Source organism: Trichomycterus rosablanca, chromosome 6 (assembly GCF_030014385.1).
Source record: "Trichomycterus rosablanca isolate fTriRos1 chromosome 6, fTriRos1.hap1, whole genome shotgun sequence".
Classification (NCBI taxonomy): Eukaryota; Metazoa; Chordata; class Actinopteri; order Siluriformes; family Trichomycteridae; genus Trichomycterus; species Trichomycterus rosablanca.
Genome location: NC_085993.1, coordinates 48,261,704 through 48,279,831, shown reverse-complemented (window position 1 = coordinate 48,279,831; position 18,128 = coordinate 48,261,704). Strand labels below are relative to the sequence as shown.

General features: G+C 40.4%; 1 protein-coding gene across 1 annotated transcript in view; it reads left to right on the top strand.

Moving 5' to 3' along the window:
* Nucleotides 1-4,301: 4,301 nt before the first annotated feature.
* The window catches only part of il12rb2 (interleukin 12 receptor, beta 2a), a 31,343-nt gene continuing 17,516 nt past the window's right edge, over nucleotides 4,302-18,128 (top strand). The window contains exons 1-6 of the mRNA XM_062997081.1: nucleotides 4,302-4,359; nucleotides 6,891-7,041; nucleotides 9,889-10,128; nucleotides 11,460-11,574; nucleotides 13,080-13,252; nucleotides 13,527-13,669. Coding sequence (XP_062853151.1) covers nucleotides 6,957-7,041; nucleotides 9,889-10,128; nucleotides 11,460-11,574; nucleotides 13,080-13,252; nucleotides 13,527-13,669 — 756 coding nt within the window. The 5' untranslated portion in view covers nucleotides 4,302-4,359; nucleotides 6,891-6,956. The remainder of the gene's footprint in view (nucleotides 4,360-6,890; nucleotides 7,042-9,888; nucleotides 10,129-11,459; nucleotides 11,575-13,079; nucleotides 13,253-13,526; nucleotides 13,670-18,128) is intronic.

Here is an 18,128-nt window from a genome sequence, read left to right as displayed (position 1 = left end):
GGCCCCTTAGTTCCAGTGAAAGGAACTCTTAATGCTTCAGCATACCAAGAGATTTTGGACAATTTCATGCTCCCAACTTTGTGGTAAGAGTTTGGGGATGGCCCCTTCCTGTTCCAACATGACTGCGCACCAGTGCACAAAGCAAGGTCCATAAAGACGTGGATGAGCGAGTTTAGTGTGGAAGAACTTGACTGGCCTGCACAGAGTCCTGACCTCAACCCGATAGAACATCTTTGGGATGAATTAGAGCGGAGACTGCGAGCCCGGCCTTCTCGTCCAACATCAGTGTCTGACCTCACAAATGCTCTTCTGGAAGAATGGTCAAAAATTCCCATAAACACACTCCTAAACCTTGTGGAAAGCCTTTCCAGAAGAGTTGAAGCTGTTATAGCTGCAAGGGTGGGCCGACATCATATTAAACTCTATAGATTAAGAATGGGATGTCACTCAAGTGCATATGTGTGTGGAGGCAGATGAGCGAATACTTTTGGCAATATAGTGTACGTCATTACCTAAATGCTCAATCTCTGTTCAGTAACTGGAAGGGCTGAACATTTGGTGAGACTGGTGATCAGACAGTATAACCCAGCTGCCCGGTGGAGTGCATAAGAAAGCCTGGCCTTAAGGTCAGTCCCCCCACTGCAACACAGATCAACAATGTTCATAAAACTACAAGATTCCAAGAAACAAGAGATTGATAATATCTGTATGAAATCTTATATAAAGCATTAAATACTGTAATTAACTGATATAATGACGGAAATGTTGTACTGTAGAAGTTTTAATGATTGTTGGTGTACTTTTCGGTGGTAGATGTATAACAATTTTTTTTGAGAAATAAATGTTTACAAATAAACACCAAAAACAAGCAGAGTTTTTAAAATATGTTTTTGGATTTTACCCCCTTTGCATATACTTAATTTCCCGATGCACACAGGTGGTTGCACAACATCCAGGCTGGTCAAGAAGGGTAGCAGGCTGGTACACCTCCTCGGACACGTGAAATCACCCACAACATTTATACACAGGCCAGCAGTGTTTGGTTTCTTACAAATTGTGTTTGGGTTTTTTTTTTTACCACTTATCAGTTGATGATAATTTGATTGCAATGTTTACACTACACTATCAGTCTACACTAAATCAGTCTACAGTCTACAATAAATCAATCATAACCAATAATGGGACAGTGGTAGCCTAGTGGGTAGAGCTTTGGGCTGTCAGTTAAAAGGATGAGAGTTTGAAACCCAGCTCTGCCATGCAGCCACCGCTGGTCCCTTGAGCAACTCCAAGGATACATGGCTACAGAGATGGTTGTATGTCCAACAGGTTCCTTCACTTCTGCAAAGGAACTTTAGAGCTTTTCTAAAGTTCTGAAGTCAACAAAACAAGATTCTTGTTTTTATTGTGTTTTACAAATTACAATTTTTCTGAAAAGCCTTAATAATTTTGAAATGAAAGCAACTTGGTGCTACCCTAAACCTTCTTGGAGTTCCTAAATTGGGCATCTGGGCGTGAAAGGTCTTGGTCAAGAAGGTAAGAACCACCATCTCTGCAGCCATGCATCCCTGGAGTTGCTCAAGAGCCCAACAGTGGCTACATAGCAGAGCTGGGATTTGAACTCTTAACCTTTCAACTGCCAGCCCAAAGCTCTACCCAATAGGCTACCACTTTCCCATTATTGATTATGATTGATTCTGATTGATTTAGTGTAGACTGATGTGTAAATATTGCAATCAATTTCACAACACAATCAAGTGTGTAAAAAGTAAAAGGGTCTTAATACTTTCTGAATACGCTGTATCTTGTTAGTCAATAACATTCCTCTGCAATCGATTGACACCTTGTCCAGGGTATTCCTGCATTGCACTCATTGCTTTCTGGCATAACAGGAACCACTGCAACCATGACCAGGATGAAGCAGGTAATGAAAATGACAAAAAAAGGTAAATGAACTGGCATTATTTTCACCTTGTACAGTCAGTAATCCACCAGAGTTAAACATTATATTGTGTACAGTAAGCTGCTTTTATTCCTTTTCAGGGTTGAATTTCTTTGAATGTACTGCATGTTCTTTACGGTTGGGTAGGGTTGCTTGTTTTAAATGTCTATTTTACTCATATTGACACCTCTGCACAACCACATGCCTTACAAGGCATTTTTTTCATATTTCCTGAGAAAGTTCACAAACATTTCTTAGCACGTGAGAAAGAACAACCTACCACCAACCTCCCATCACGTTCTGCTCTTCTTAGTGTACACAGTTTTACAACGTTATACATGGCATAAAGCACATTTACAACGATAAGTTTATGTATTACAGTGGTGTATGATAATAAGCATTGTTATCTGACCAAATCTTAAATGTATTCAGTATATCATACCAACAGTAAATTATAAGTTTTACCTAATAGAGGTAAAGTTAAAAGCAAACAGACCTTTTCTACAGTAAAATGTACAGTATGGTCAGTTTCAGTTTCATATCTTTGCTTGCTTTTGTTAGTGTCAAAGTACAGAAAATGCAAAATAGATGGACATCCCATTTCAAAACAAACAGTATTAAAATAGAGTGACCTCTATATGTTTTTTTTTTTTTTTTATAATAACAGCCACTCTTCTGAGAAGGCTTCTCACAAGACTTTGCAGTATGTCTGTAGGAATTCACTACCTGTTTTACCACTGCTTTATCCTACTCATGTCGCAGTGGGTGCAGTCCACTGGGCAAAAGGTAGAGAACACCCTAGACAGGTCACCAGCCATTACAGGGCACACACACACAATAATTTTTAGTAGCTCAAATGAACCTCACAACATGTCTTTGTACTGTGGGAGGAAGGAAACCTACATGACACTGAGAAAACATACAAATTCCACATAGAAAGGGATCGCTCCAGCTGAGAATCGAACCCAGGGCCTTCTTGCTGTGAGGCTACAGTGCTACCCACAAGGACAATGCTAGACATACTTCTACTTTTATTTACATTTTGAGTACATTTTAAGCATGTACTTTTATAATTATAAATAAGTAATAAAAAAAGATAAAACAAAATTTAATATTAGAATATTTTGACTGGGGGCGGCACGGTGGCTCGGTGGGTAGCACTGTCACCTCACAGCAAGAAGGTCCTGAGTTTGATCCCCAGGTGGGGCGGTCCAGGTCCTTTCTGTGCAAAGTTTGCATGTTCTCCCCATGTCTGCGTGGGTTTCCTCTGGGAGCTCCGGTTTCCTCCCACAGTCCAAAAACATGAAGTCAGGTTAACTGGAGACACAGAATTGCCCTATAGGTGAATGGTTGTGTGTATGTGTATGTGTATGTGTATGTGTCTGGCCTGCAATGGACTGGCGCCCCATCCAGGGTGTTACTGTGTGCCTTGCTCCCATTGAAAAGCTGGGATAGGCTCCAGAATGTGCCTCCCAGCTCTGCACAGTAACTTATGAAATAATTTGGGTTTGGTAAGAAGATGATGATAGATAGTTTAGTTTAATGATAGCTAGATAGTTTTTACAGTTCCATTTTGTATTTAGTGTAAGGAAGGTTTTTAGAATCTTTTAGAATTGCAAATACATTTTATCTCTTTCACTATAATTAAGTAAAAAAAAGGTAATTATTACGAATCATTTACATTTTTAGCAATTAGCAGACGCCTTTATCCAAAGTGACTTACAGTACTGTTACAGTATATTGTCTTAGCAACTGAGGGTTAAGGGCCTTGCTTAAGGGCCCAACAGCAGAAACCTGGCAGTGGTGGAGCTTAAACCAACGACCTTCTGATTACTAGTCGAGTACCTTAACCACTAGGCTACAACGTCTCTTAGAATATTCGAGCTAGTTAATGATGTTTTTTTTATGTTTCTTTTACGTAAATGATGTCTTTACTCTCGGCTTATCTATGCAAAACTTAAATAAAGAAAGCAGGAAACTGAGATCGCCACTAGTACCCGCCTTATCACCACTTTATCACCACTTTATCAACACTTCATCAGCACCCATCACCTCTTCATCACTGCTTCATCACCACTTCATCAGCACCCATCACCGCTTCATCACCACTTTATCACCGCTTCATCACCACTTTATCAGCACTTCATCAGCACCCATCACCGCTTCATCACCACTTTATCACCGCTTCCTCACCACTTTATCAGCACTTCATCAGCACCCATCACCGCTTCATCTGCTCCACTGCTGCGCCTGTGGTGAGGGGGCGCGCTTCACCATGACGGTAGCGCGCATGTGTGTGTGTGTGTGTGTGTGTGTGTGTGAACGGACTCGTTCAGCTGAACCTCAGTGTGTGTGACTGTTACTAAACTGCACTGAACCGACCTGAATAACGACCGAAGAACTTTCCTCAGATGACTCGGGTAAGTGATTAAAACTAGATTAATGGCTTTTGTGGGATTTATATCACAGAAAGTGTTAAGTGACCCTAGATACAGGCAGAAACTTAGTGGTGCGACTGGTACGTCTCTGTCTGTGCTACACTACAGTAGCCACCAGTTACAGTAATATACTCATAAACTTTACTGCATCATAAGTGTTTCACAGATGTGATTAATAATGATATTCTTCAGGTTTAATAGATTTTACAGACAGCTAAACCCAAAAAATAACAACACCCTTATTTTTATTTAATACATTTAGTGAATATACAGTATATCAACTCTAAAAATTACACATATTTTCAATTTTCTGTACTCAAATATGAACAAATTATATACTTATTAAGCAAGCATTAAGAAATATGTTCTAAAGTAAAATTTAAAATGAATAAGTGTATCACTATAATATGATGTATGTTACTAAGTTTTAGATATTAATGCTGGTTTCATTATGGTTTGAAGGATGTCATGCAACAAGTAGCAATCATGTAAGATGTAAGAGTCTCCAAACGTTCTCAGGGAAAACACTGAATTAAAAAATGACAGAACCATCAGCAAACACATTAAATGTCCTTATCAGTGTAATCGACTGTAATCCACAAGTGATATTCCAATAAAACCACAACTAGATATAGATAGATATACTTTATTTGTCATATATACATATACAGGTGTACAGTACAACGAAATTCTTTCTTTGCATATCTCAGCTTGTTTTGGAAGTTGGGGTCAGAGCGCAGGGTCAGCCATTGTACGGCGCCCCTGGAGCAGACAGGGTTAAGGGCCTTGCTCAAGGACCCAACAGTGGCTGAATAGCAGAGCCTGGATTTGAACCGCCAATCGTCCGGTTGATAGCCCGGTCATAATTGTAAGTCTACCCACTATGCTACCACTGTCACCAACTAATCATCCCTAGGTTGGTGCTCTACTCAAGCTTTTACAACATGCTCCAAGACTAATAATAAGGAAGGCAGGAGACAAGCCAAAACTTAAAAAAGCATTGAGAAAACATTTAGACAAACAGGAATGCTTTCAGAGCTATTTAATCTGGTCGTACAAAATAAAAATAAAAAATGGCAATAATTTAACTGTCTGGATTCTGAAGGCAGCAACATCATGAAATGGGGATGCATCCTGCAAATTGCACTTTATGTGTTTTACAGGAGGCATTTAACCACAAATACCCCGAAAGTAAATTTGGAAAAAAGACAAATGTTTCTTTCAAGGCAAATGTGCTTTCTTAAATCTGATTAAACTTAGGGAATCTTGTAGTCCAGAAGTAGTACCATCATAATGTTGAACATTTTAATATGATTTACTAAGGGATATGAGCAGTAGTAGATATTGGCAGTGGTAGCTCAGTGGTTAAGATGCTGGACTGGTAATCCTAAGGTTGTTGGTTCAAGTCTCACCACCACCACTGTTGGGCCCCTGAGCAAGGTCCTTAACCCTTAACTGCTCAAACTATATCCAGTCATAATTGTAAGCCGCTTTGGATAAAAGCGTCTGCTAAATGCTGGAAATGTAAACGTAAGAGATATGGGCCAAAACTTATACAACCCTGGATGTCTGGAAGCTGTAATTATATTAATATTACTATGGTGATTGTGTACTTTTTATGTTTGTGGTTTATAGCACTTTTTCTGTTAAACTGATTTTCTAAACATATGTGTTAATGCTATAATGCTCATATTTGTAGTCAAAAGACATTGTGTGTGTAATCATTCTAAGATGGGAATAACATTAGTACTAACAGATACAGATACCTCAAACAGATACAGTGCTGTGAAAAATGTTTGCACGTCACACATTTACATCTCAGATCATAAAACTACTTTTAATATAAGACAATAATACCCCAAGCAAACACAAATTGCTTTTTATAAATGATGGTTTTATTAGATAGGCACTGGGTGAAAATTACATTGATGGGAGAATTGCAAGGTGCAAACCACTGCTGACCAAATAGAACACAAAGGCTCATCTCACATTTGCCAAAAAACATCTAGATGAGACCCAAGAGTTTTGGAATAGAAGTGAAACCGTAAGAACAACATACCAACAGTCAAACATGGTGGCGGTAGGGTGACGCTCTGGAGCTGCTCTGCTTCTGCAGAACCTGGAGGACTTGTCATAATTGACAGAACCATGAATTCTGCTCTCTATCAGAAAATTGTGAAGGATAATGTGCTAATGTCCCCCCCCCCCACACACACACACACCAATTATTCACACGCTATGGGTCTACTCAAAATTATTCACAAATTCATTTGATTGTGTATTAGGGCTGCAACATAAACAGCTGAGATTAACAGTTTACTTTAACAGTCTTGTAAAAGCTTTTGGTTTTAGTCGTGTTTGGCATATTATCCCCATGGCTTTGTGAGTTTCCCTTGGGTCCAGTTGCTCCCAATACCAAAAAACACACTGATCTGCTGGTATTATTAAAGCTGATGTGTGCTCAGAGCTGGAAATATGCTTTCTCAAACATTGCTTTTGTAACCTGTATGCAGGCTAAACTCAACGCTAATATGCGAGGATTTTCGAAGTGCGCCTAGCCTTCTGTTGAAGTGAGCCCAATGCCTCCTAAATGCTGTGTAAGGTCCATCTGTGTAAGGTCCATCTTCATGTTGCTTTTGCTCTGGAGCACTGGAGCACCAGCAGGTAAGAGACAACTCTGAACCCAGACACAACTGCACATATTCATCCCTCTGCACAATCATTCTGTTAAGATTTCTTGCACATTATATAGCAAGTTTCACTTTTTCCCTTATTGTTTATATGTACATAGTACGTATTACTACCTCACCTGTAAACATCTCATGGAAAATAATTACACAGCCATTTTTGCACTGTGTATGTTTTTATGTGTGCATACACATGCTCATTGACAGCAGAGTTGTGTATGTTTGTTTGTGCATATAAACACAGTGTATTTAGGAAGTATTCAGACCCTTGACATGGTGGCTTGCAGTGAGAAGGTCCTGGGTTTGATTCCCAGGTGTAGCTCCTTTCTCTGTGGAATTTGCATGTTCTCCCTGTGTCTGTGTGGGTTTCCTCAGGGAGCTCTGGTTTTCTCCCACAGTACAAAGACGTGAAGCGAGGTGAACTAGAGATACAAAATTGCCAGTGATGGTGTTTGTTATTGAACATAAGCTGATGAATCATGGGTAAACTGTTACTACCTGTCCTGTCATGAATGGAACCAAAGTGTAAAACATGACATTACAATTAGGGATGTCCCTATCCGATCTCAAAGATCGGAATCAGGGTAGATCAAGGCATTTTTAAGTGAGCTTTACTAAAGCCGATCCTAAGCCCGATCCTTTGTTTTACGTCAGCATGTCCGTTGTGTGGAAATACTTTAAACTGGAAAGGGAAACAAGTCCAACAGTGAAGTGTAATGTCTGCAATGTGAGCGTTTCACGAGGCGGTGGGAGCAGAGCTGCATTCATTACTGTAGAATTTTACTATTTATATGGTGTGTGTCAAGGATCACACCGGTTTACAAAACAATAACTTTTAATCAGAGTATGAAAACTTCAGGACCATAACATACAGCACGAGTTACAAGACTGAACGACATCTCAGTATCAAGCACTCTGATTGGCATAACACTTAATTAATTAGAGTCATTGCGTTAGCCAAGCACGCTATTCCATGCACTATGGAAGCCCCAAAGGGTCAAAACACACTCACTTCACGTAGAAACGTCCATCAAACCATTGTCACAATACAACCACAGAAAAGTTTGTTACAGTTACAACACGCATACAAGTACGGTGGCTCATAAGAAACAAACCAGATATCATTTAACCAAACGATCTACAATTACTACCAATTGATACGGCACCTAAAAGATAAACACTCAGCCGAATACAGCGAGTTTATTATTATATGATGAGAAGAGGAAGTGGCCGTCCGCTAACACGGCAGAGATGCTGATTTTCCTCAAAAAGAAACTTCACTTCATTTTGAGTGTTCTAGTTTTACTGCTACAATGCTGCACTAAGTTTGTTTACTTTTATTTAAAAAAAATAAAAGAACATTAAGCAATAGCTTGGATGCAGGGATTTTTTTTCCCTACAGCACTGCAGAGCTATTCAGTTGTTAAACATATACATTGGATTAATTTGAATACCTGTAATGTACTTGAAGTGTGCACTATGTGAACAGTATTATCTGCTTCATATCTAGACGATATCTAGAAAATACAAGTATCGGTTTGAGGCTCGGTATCGGATCGGGATCAAAATTAATGATCGGGATCTGGAACAAAAAAACGTGATCGGGACATCCCTAATTACAATCTTCATAAATATAAATTTTGACAAAATTCATGACATATAAATCACTGAAATACCCATAAAGTATTCCATATTGTGTTTAGGTGCATGCTGTTTACTTAAATACTCCTTGAGATGTGTCTAGAACTCACCTGGAGTCCACAATCTGCACAATGAATTTGATTGGCTATAATTTGGAAAAGCACACACTGTTCTGAAGTACCAAAAAAAAAAAAACAAGCTGTGATGTCCTAGAAACTGTCTGTGAACTGAATCACTGGTGTGTCACACGTACCCATTTTTTGTGTTGTCTAGTTTCAATACTTACTTTCCCTTGTGTGACTCTCTCTCAATTGTAATGTAATTGCCCTTTATTGTTGTTGTTGTTGTTGGCTGCATGTATCAACAGTAAACACGCTCTTTGTTTGTGAGCATATGACCTGCTGGGTCACTTACAAAATGTTTTACAAATAAAATTTTTAATAACGGGGTTTTGGGTGAATGGGATCATTCTGTCCTGGTTACTTGCTGTTAATACAATTACTAAGATAAAGATAAAAAATATTTATTATCATTAAAATACACTATATGGCTAAAGGTATTTGGACACTTGACCATGAACTTATAAATACGAATATGAATACAAATACCTTCATTTTTATTTTTTTATCCCTTTTTCTCCCACTTTTAGCGCATCCAATTTCTACCTGTCAATCATCCTCTCACTAATGCTGGTCCCTGCTCCTGATTGGGGAGAACGAGGCTGCTCCACGCCTCCTCCGAAACGTGCACAGCAATCGAACATCTTATCACCCACACTTGACGAGCGCAGTGCGGTACAGCGCTGTGCACGGAGAGCCACACCCCCTACCGCACTCCTTTCCCATCTCCGTGCAGGCGCCACCAAAGGTCGTAATTGCACTAGTCTGAGAGAGAGAGTCCCCATCCGGCTTTAGTCCCGCCCCTTATCTGAACAACAGGCCAATCGTTGATCATGTAGCCACTCAGCCTCATCCGGCAAGGCAGAGCCGAGATTCGATACGATGTATTCGAGATCTCAGCTCTGGTGAACAGCGTGTGTTTTACCGCTGCACCACCTGAGCGGCTTTATTTTTTTAATTTAATTTTTTTTTTTTATTATTGAAGGAATAATATAGTACAGGTTATGTGAACATTTTTACTGTAATGTTTTGTGTTAACTCTACAATGTTTGCCTGTTTCCTAGAGGAAGTATGCTCTGTGCACTCAAGCAAGGAAGTCCACATGGGCTCAAGCTTCCAGATTTTCTGCATCTTCAGAAAGAACTGTGACAAGTTTGTATACCGAGATGAAAAGCTCCTAAATGACTCCAGCCAGAACTCGACAGCGGCGATCGTGAAAATCGTGAATCTGACTCGTCGCACCACCTTTACATGCAAATGCAACAACATGCCAGAACCCTGTGGCACTGACATCATTCCTGGGTGTACGTATACGACGTTTATTTCAATTCATCAATGTTTTATACATTACATTTAGCATCAGGGTATTTACAAAACTGTCCCTTAGAACAGTGGTCCCCAACCCCTGGGCAGCGGACAGGTACCGATCCGTGGGTAATTTATTACAGGGCTGCATAGAAAGAAAAATAATTAGAGATCACTAGAAATGCAATAAAAACACTGCTTTCATTTTCAACACAATTCGAGTGTTATTGTCTCCTATCACCACTAGGTGGGAGCAGCGTCTCTTTGCAGCAAAAAAACCAAACAATTAAAACATACACTGATCAGCCATAACATTAAAACCACCTCCTTGTTTCTACACTCACTGTCCATTTTATCAGCTCCACTTACTATATAGAAGCACTTTGTAGTTCTACAATTACTGACTGTAGCCCATCTGTTTCTCTGCATGCTTTGTTGCCCCCTTTCATGTTGTTCTTCAATGGTCAGGACCCCCACAGGACCACTACAAGGCAGGTATTATTTGGGTGGTGGATCATTCTCAGCACTGCAGTGACACTGACATGGTGGTGGTGTGTTAGTGTGTGTTGTGCTGGTATGAGTGGAGTTTTTAAACACCTCACTGTCACTGCTGGACTGAGAATAGTCCACCAACCAAAAACATCCAGCCAACAGCACCCCGTGGGCAGCGTCCTCTGACCACTGATGAAGGTCTAGAAGATGACCAACTCAAACAGCAGCAATAGATGAGCGGTCGTCTCTGACTTTACATCTACAAGGTGGACCAACCAGGTAGGAGTGTCTAATAGAGTGGACAGTGAGTGGACACGGTATTTAAAAACTCCAGCAGCGCTGCTGTGTCTGATCCACTCATACCAGCACAACACACACTAACACACCACCACCATGTCACCACCATGAACAACAGATGGACTACAGTCAGTAATTGTAGAACTGCAAAGTGCTTCTATATGGTGGAGCTGATAAAATGGACAGTGAGTGTAGAAACAAGGAGGTGGTTTTAATGTTATGGCTGTTCAGTGTATAAAAATTGGAGGGAAAAATATTCTGCATAAAACATACATACAGCAAGTTCTATAATGTTTTTTAATCTGGTGGCGTAGATTGAAAGTTTCTACGAGTAGATTTATGATTGTGGCTTCTTGATGCTGATAATGATGCATTAAAAACAAACTCTTATAATACAAGAGTAAAAATAGGCCAGTGCAGAAGTGTGATCACAGAGCTGGAGCTGTGCAAACCAGTGTGCTTTTTAAACATACAAACCTGTTACACACATGCACACAATGTATTTAAAGCTCGCTTCTAAAAATGTGATCTTTATTTTCAGATCCGCCTGCGGTTCCACAGAACCTCACCTGTGTTCAAGAAGGAGAATTTGGCAAAGTCAACTGCACATGGAAAACAGGATGGGAAACACATGTCCGGACCAACTCATGCCTGTGGTTAGTAAAGGTCACTTTTTTAGGGAAGATCTTAGAGTCAGTGGTCATATGATTCATGTTATGTGTCTGTGGAACTCGGACCAGCTCCTCTAATCATGTCACACACAAATGTGATAATAATAAGAAGAATAAGACTAATAAGATTAAGAAGAAGATTAAGATGAAGAAGTATGTATATAGCACCTTTTAAATGAAGTTTCACAAGTCAAGTCAAGTCACATTTATTTATATGGCGCTTTTTACAATAAACATCGTCTCAAAGCAACTTTACAGAATCCAGGACCAACAGACCAAAAAAACCCTATTGAGCAAACCAAGGGCATCAGTGGCAAGGAAAAACTCCCTTAAAAATACAAGAAGAAACCTTGAGAGGAACCAGACTCAGCAGGGACCTCATCCTCCTTGGCTGGCCTGGAGCAGCGCTTCCCAACCTTTTTTGCACCACGGACCGGTTTCATGTAAAAAGTAATTTCACGGAACGTCGGGGGCAGAGGGACTTAAAATAGAATAACTATACACACACAAATGAGCTGTAACGAGACGCTGCTTCCACCTAGGGGTGATATGAGACGATAAACACCCATGTGTTGGAAATACAAGCAGTGTTTTCATGGCTGGTGTAGCGATCTCTAATTATTTATTCTTCCTGTGCGGTCCGGTAATAAATGACCCACGGACCGGTACCGGTCTGCGGCCCGGTGGTTGGGGACCTCTGGTCTGGAGAATAATTTGAATTAATAGGACTTACACAAATCATACACACACAAAATTAAATTGAACTAAAAGTTATAGTCATTATTCAGTCCAGCCTGTGAGTTCTTGACATTTTTGGTGCAAACACGCCAGGTTCCCGTCACATCTAGCAGGAGCAGCATTGTTGGCACGGCAGTCTCGACTTTCATGATTCAACCTTGGGTGGGTAAACAGGTTTCCGTCAGAACCACCTCGGGGTAAAACAACAGAAAATGTGAAGTTAAAATGTGAAATTATTAAAGAGTAAAAATGTCAGTTCTGCAGAAAGTAGCATGAGACTCCGGCAGCCCTAATCATTACAGCATAACTAAAAGGGAGAGCGAGCAGGCAACAAAGCCATGAAGGCTTTCACAGGACATCAGCGCCCACCTCCCCCACTGTCATCAAACCTGAGTGATCGGACAAGAGAGGCAGAACGACAGCAACCCAACATCACCACAAGTTTCTATGACCTAGAACCCCCAAGCTCTTTCACAAAGGACAGCAATACAATTAAACTGCAGATATAAGCAATTAAAGGAAACATTTAAAAGTGCAGGTACTAAAATAAATAAAGTGTTAATTAAAAGCTAATCCAAACAGGTGGGTTTTAACCCTCCTCTTAAATATACTAAGTTCATCCCAAATATACCTCAGGTCATCAGTAATAAGAAAGGCCACCTTTCCTCTTCTATGCTGAGTGACCGGACACCTAATGACCGTATCACCGTATGTAGTACATAATGTTATATATTATTACATTGTTTTTGCAGGTTGCAAGGGGACCGTCCTGTTAATTGTACAAGTGTCGTGATTCATGAAGGGACCCGTTCAGCCTTATTTCCAGTTTCTGAAACACGAACCCACATCTCAGTGTGGGTTAATGCCAGCAACAGCTTGGGCTCTGCAACCTCTGCCATCCACACATTCTCGCTCAGTGATATAGGTGCAGTATTTGTATAAGCAAGTCATTGTTTTTTTTATTTGGTATGCCAGTATGAGGCACGTTTTAATGATCTCATCATTTTATTACATCTATATGTTGCAATGGCAGTTAAGAAGCAAGTAAATTAGCATGTTCAGTAAAATTAAAAACAAATTTTTTCAAACAATTGTTAAAACAATTAGTATAAGGATTTACAAAATGAATTGTGTGTTATTTTGGTATGTTTAGAGACTCACTTTCTCACATGTTCTTCTGTTGTTCTGTTCATGTACAGTAAAACCCTTACGCCCACACATCAAGAGTGTGAAGTGCACCTCAAGACGATGCCAGCTCTACCCAGACAAAGCACAAAACATTCAGCTGGTAGAGATTCAATACAGAGTGGACCAAGGGCACTGGAGCACCATCTCATTCAATGTATGTAAACTGTATTATTTATGTACAGTTTGTTGTTATGCAAAGTTTGTCAACCCGCTTTTAACCCATCAATGAAAAGAGACCACATGATTGGCACTGATCATATATTTTCTGGGTGGGGCACCATTCTTAATTCATCAGTTACACCTAGTTGGCGTATTCATGAGACACCTGGCACTGGTTTAGTTATTGAGAGTTATCTAATGCCACTCCATCCACTAGTAATTTTATTCATGAGAAAGATAAAGGATAAATAGATATCACTAAGAAAAATAAGGCAAAATGCCGCAGAACCAAATAATATTTGGTAAATAATGGTGCTGGTGTTGTCGCCCTGCATCCATGGATGGAGTAGAAAGGGGCTACAATCTACTGGTTACAGTCAGTGCACCTATATTTTACTTTATTATGAACACTATACTAACACTATACATCCATTTAGATTTTGGTCTACGTTGACATGAATACATAATATATTCTTGCAGATTTGTAAGCTGCACAATTATGCCACAAATATTTACATTTTCAGCATTTAGAAGACGCTTTTATCCAAAGCAACTTACGATATACAGTCTAAGCAAGTGTGTTTAAGGGTCTTGATCAAGGGCCCAACAGTAGCAACCTGGCAGTGGTGAGGCCTGAGCCAGCAACCTTCTATGTACTAGTCCAGTACCTTAACCGCTAGGATACAACAGCCAAGATAGGTAGCAAATATACCAAGCTAGCTGCTACTGAATTCAGATGTGGTGACTGGGGAGGGCATTGTGGTACACTGTTATTGTGGCTTTGCTGTCAGCCTGAACCAGTCTGGCTATTGTCCTCTGAGGCATTTCTGCCCACTAACCTGACACTCACTGGATGCTTTCTTTTCTTTGCACCTCTGTTTGCACAAGCTGATGTGCATGGAAATACCAGGAGATCAGCAGTTTTTAACATTATCAGACCAGTCTGCCCGGCGCTAAAGAACAGTCACTCAGATTATGTTAACCCAATTCTTATGTACTGCGATGCTGCCACATGAATAGTTTATAATTACACAAATGTGCAGCCATACAGATGTTAATAAAGTGCCTGCTAAGTGTGTATCACTACTGTAGTGCAGTGTTTGTTTGTTTATTAGGATTTTAACGTCATGTTTTAACACCTTTTGTTACATGACAGAAAACGGTATTTACTCATTACACAAGGTTCACCGGTTCAAAAGGTTATATCAAACACAGTCATGGACAGTTTTGTATCTCCAATTCATCTCACTTGCATGTCTTTGGACTGTGGGAGGAAACCGGAGCACCCGGAGTAAACCCATGCAGACACGGGGAGAACATGCAAACTCCACACAGAAAGGACACGGACCGCCCCACCTGGGGATCAAACCCAGGTGCTGTGAGGCAACAGTGCTACCCACTTAGCCTGTGTAGTGCAGCGTAAAGTAATAAAATAAAAACTAGTTATTCAGACTGTTTAAGGTGTCCAGGTATAATTTTACATTTACGGTTGCAGCATTTAGCTGACGCTTTTATCCAAAGCGACTTACAGTGCTTTTGACAGTATTTAATCTAAGCAATTGAGGGTTAAGGGCCTTGCTCAAGGGCCCAACAGTGGCAACCTGGCAGTAGTAGGGCTTGAACCAGCAACTTTTTGATTACTAGTCCAGTACCTTTTTATATATTTCTTCCTCACTTTTTCCCCCCAATTTTTATCCCCCAGTCTAGTCGTGTCCAATTACCCTGATTGGGTTCTCTATACTGATTCAACCCTTCACCTCTGACTGAGGACGCCTCTCAACTGACATGTGCCCCCTCCGGTACGCACAGTCAGTACAGATAGTGCATTTTTCACCTGCACGAGTCGAGTTCATACAGGCACTGTGCACGGAGGGCGACACCCCCATCAGCATTATTCCTCAGCCCTGTGCAGGCGCCATCAGTCTGCCAGCAGGGGCCACAGTCGCACCAGTTATGAGGACCTATGATCCAACTTTCTTTACCCTCTAACCCTGAACAACAGCCAATCGTTGTTCATGCAGCCACCCAGCCCAGTCGGAAAGGCAGAGCTGAGGTTCGATACGATGTATCGCCATCTGAGCGGCCTACTAGTCCAGTACCTTAACCGCTAGGCTACAACTACCCAGGTTTAGGCAAGTAAAATTATTCAGAATGATGAGTTCAGCTCTATCCCATTCAAACTATTTGCATTTACAATTATTATAAAGACCTTCGTGTTTAAATATGCTAAGAAACATGGTGTATGTCTTCAAACACCCTAAACGGCTCGATTGCCTGATAGCACTCATGACGACACTGGCAACCCACAAAACCAACTGATCAGAGAGGTTTGTACAGAACTTCTTTGAAGGCTGATTCAGAACTGAATAAATAAATGTCAGGGGGTTTTTGCTATCCTACTGAAGTGGCATATTATCCAAAATCTGTGCACTATAAAAGTTGTTAAAATGATTTAATATGACTTTTTTGTAGTTATGCCTGTTAGAGTAGCATTTCCTGCTTTTATAGTTTACACTGAGAAATAAACAGTTCAAAAGACACGTTTATGGTGTTTATGGTGCAGAAAAGCCTCTGTTGTATAATAATAGCAGCATTTTAAATTTATCATAACCAACAAATAAAATTGACACTGGTGCACAAAAGCCAGTCAGGCAAATCAGGTATGTTCTAAACTTACTTTATTACGATAAGTAAGAACGAAACATACTTCCTAAAAGTCTCAGCACCAAATGAAAGTTAATAACGTACGGTGACATGAACACAGGCCGAGATCACAGCAACACATCCGTCACAGCGGTGCTGCAAATTGTAGCTGTGACCGTTTTGCACTGCTCACTCAGAGCAAAGGGGAAATGTGACTAAAAAAGTGTTTCAAAACTAAACTGAGACTAAAGCTCACCTTAAACTGACTACGGCTTACATCTACAGTAGATGCAAATCTGAAGTAAAGGCATACTGTATTCCATGAGCATAATTCATCTATAACAGGGGTGTCAAACTCATCTTCACCGAGGGCCACATCTGCATTATGGTGGCCCTCGAAGGGCCGATTGTAACGTATCCTGCTGTGATTGCACTCTGCCTTTTAAGTGTTGGACAATTTGTTGTTTTTCTTGGAGGCTAAATTCTGTGTTTGGTGTCAAAATGCCAAATTGATACTGTATATTTATAATCTATGTCTACATTTATATTGTACTCCTTTACCACAGACACGGCCTTAGAACACAAGAGACGTACCGGTTTCTCTTCTTACAGCACAAACTTGTTTTCACTTTCCCGTCTTTCATTAAATTTCCTCCTTTTGCTTCAATTTTCTCTTATTTGTAAATATCTCTTAACATCATCTAGTTGCGGGATGCGGTCACTTTGCAGGTCACAAAATCGGCATGCATTGTGAGAGATGCAGTTTATGTAAGATTTTACAGTGTATTTTAAGACAATTGTTTTGCCCTCGCCAAGTTTTCCCCCTTTCTCAGCTAGACAGACAGACAGACAGACAGAAATCTCCCTCCAAAATACAGTTAGGTCGGTTTTATTTGCTTCCCAGCTGTACACTGTGCGCATCAGAATGGAGTAAAACTACAAAATACAAACAATAAAAACAATAATAAACTGAATACAGTACGTGCACATAGCTGTAAAGTGTTAAGTGTTACATCTAGTACAATATGAAATTTAACTAAACGTAAAATAGAGCTAACAAGTTAGCATTTTGTGTAAAAATACTAATTGCTGTAGTAACGGTAACAACCGTATTTAATAATGAAATTACTTCGTAACTGAAAATATTTTTCGTAACTTGAAAATTCCTTACTGAAACATACTCGCTAAACATTTACAAACAACTGAGAATATGAACGTCTACTACTTACAGACGATGATTCTGTATTGGATTGCAAGAGAATTACCTTCTACTTATTATTGTTTACGCTACGTTACACCGTGTTCTTTTGCTGCTAAAACGTGACATGGCTTCTTAGCGAAGGTCAAGTTAGTTGCCATGACCACGATGTCAACGGTTAAAGGCGCAGGTGTCCCATTAAATTATAAGTGCATGGCCGCTCCAGCGGTAAAACACATGCTGGAACCAGAACTGGGATCTCAAAACATCGTATCGAATCTCAGCTCTGCCTGCCGGCTAAGGCTGAGCGGCCACATAAACAACGATTGGCCTGTTGTTCAGATATGGGCGGGACTAAGCCAGATAGGGTCTCTCTCTCATGACTGGTGCAATTACGCCCTCTGCTGGCTGATTGATGGCACCTGCACAGAGATGAGAAAAGAGTGCTCTCAGGGTGTGTCTCTCCATACACAACACTGAGCTGCACTGCACTCATCAAAGTGTAGGTGATAAGATGCATACGGCTGCTGCCCACGTGTCGGAGAGGGCGTGGGTTTGCTTCAATTGGACGCGCTAAAAAAAAATGGAGAAAAGGGGGAGAAAATGCATAAAG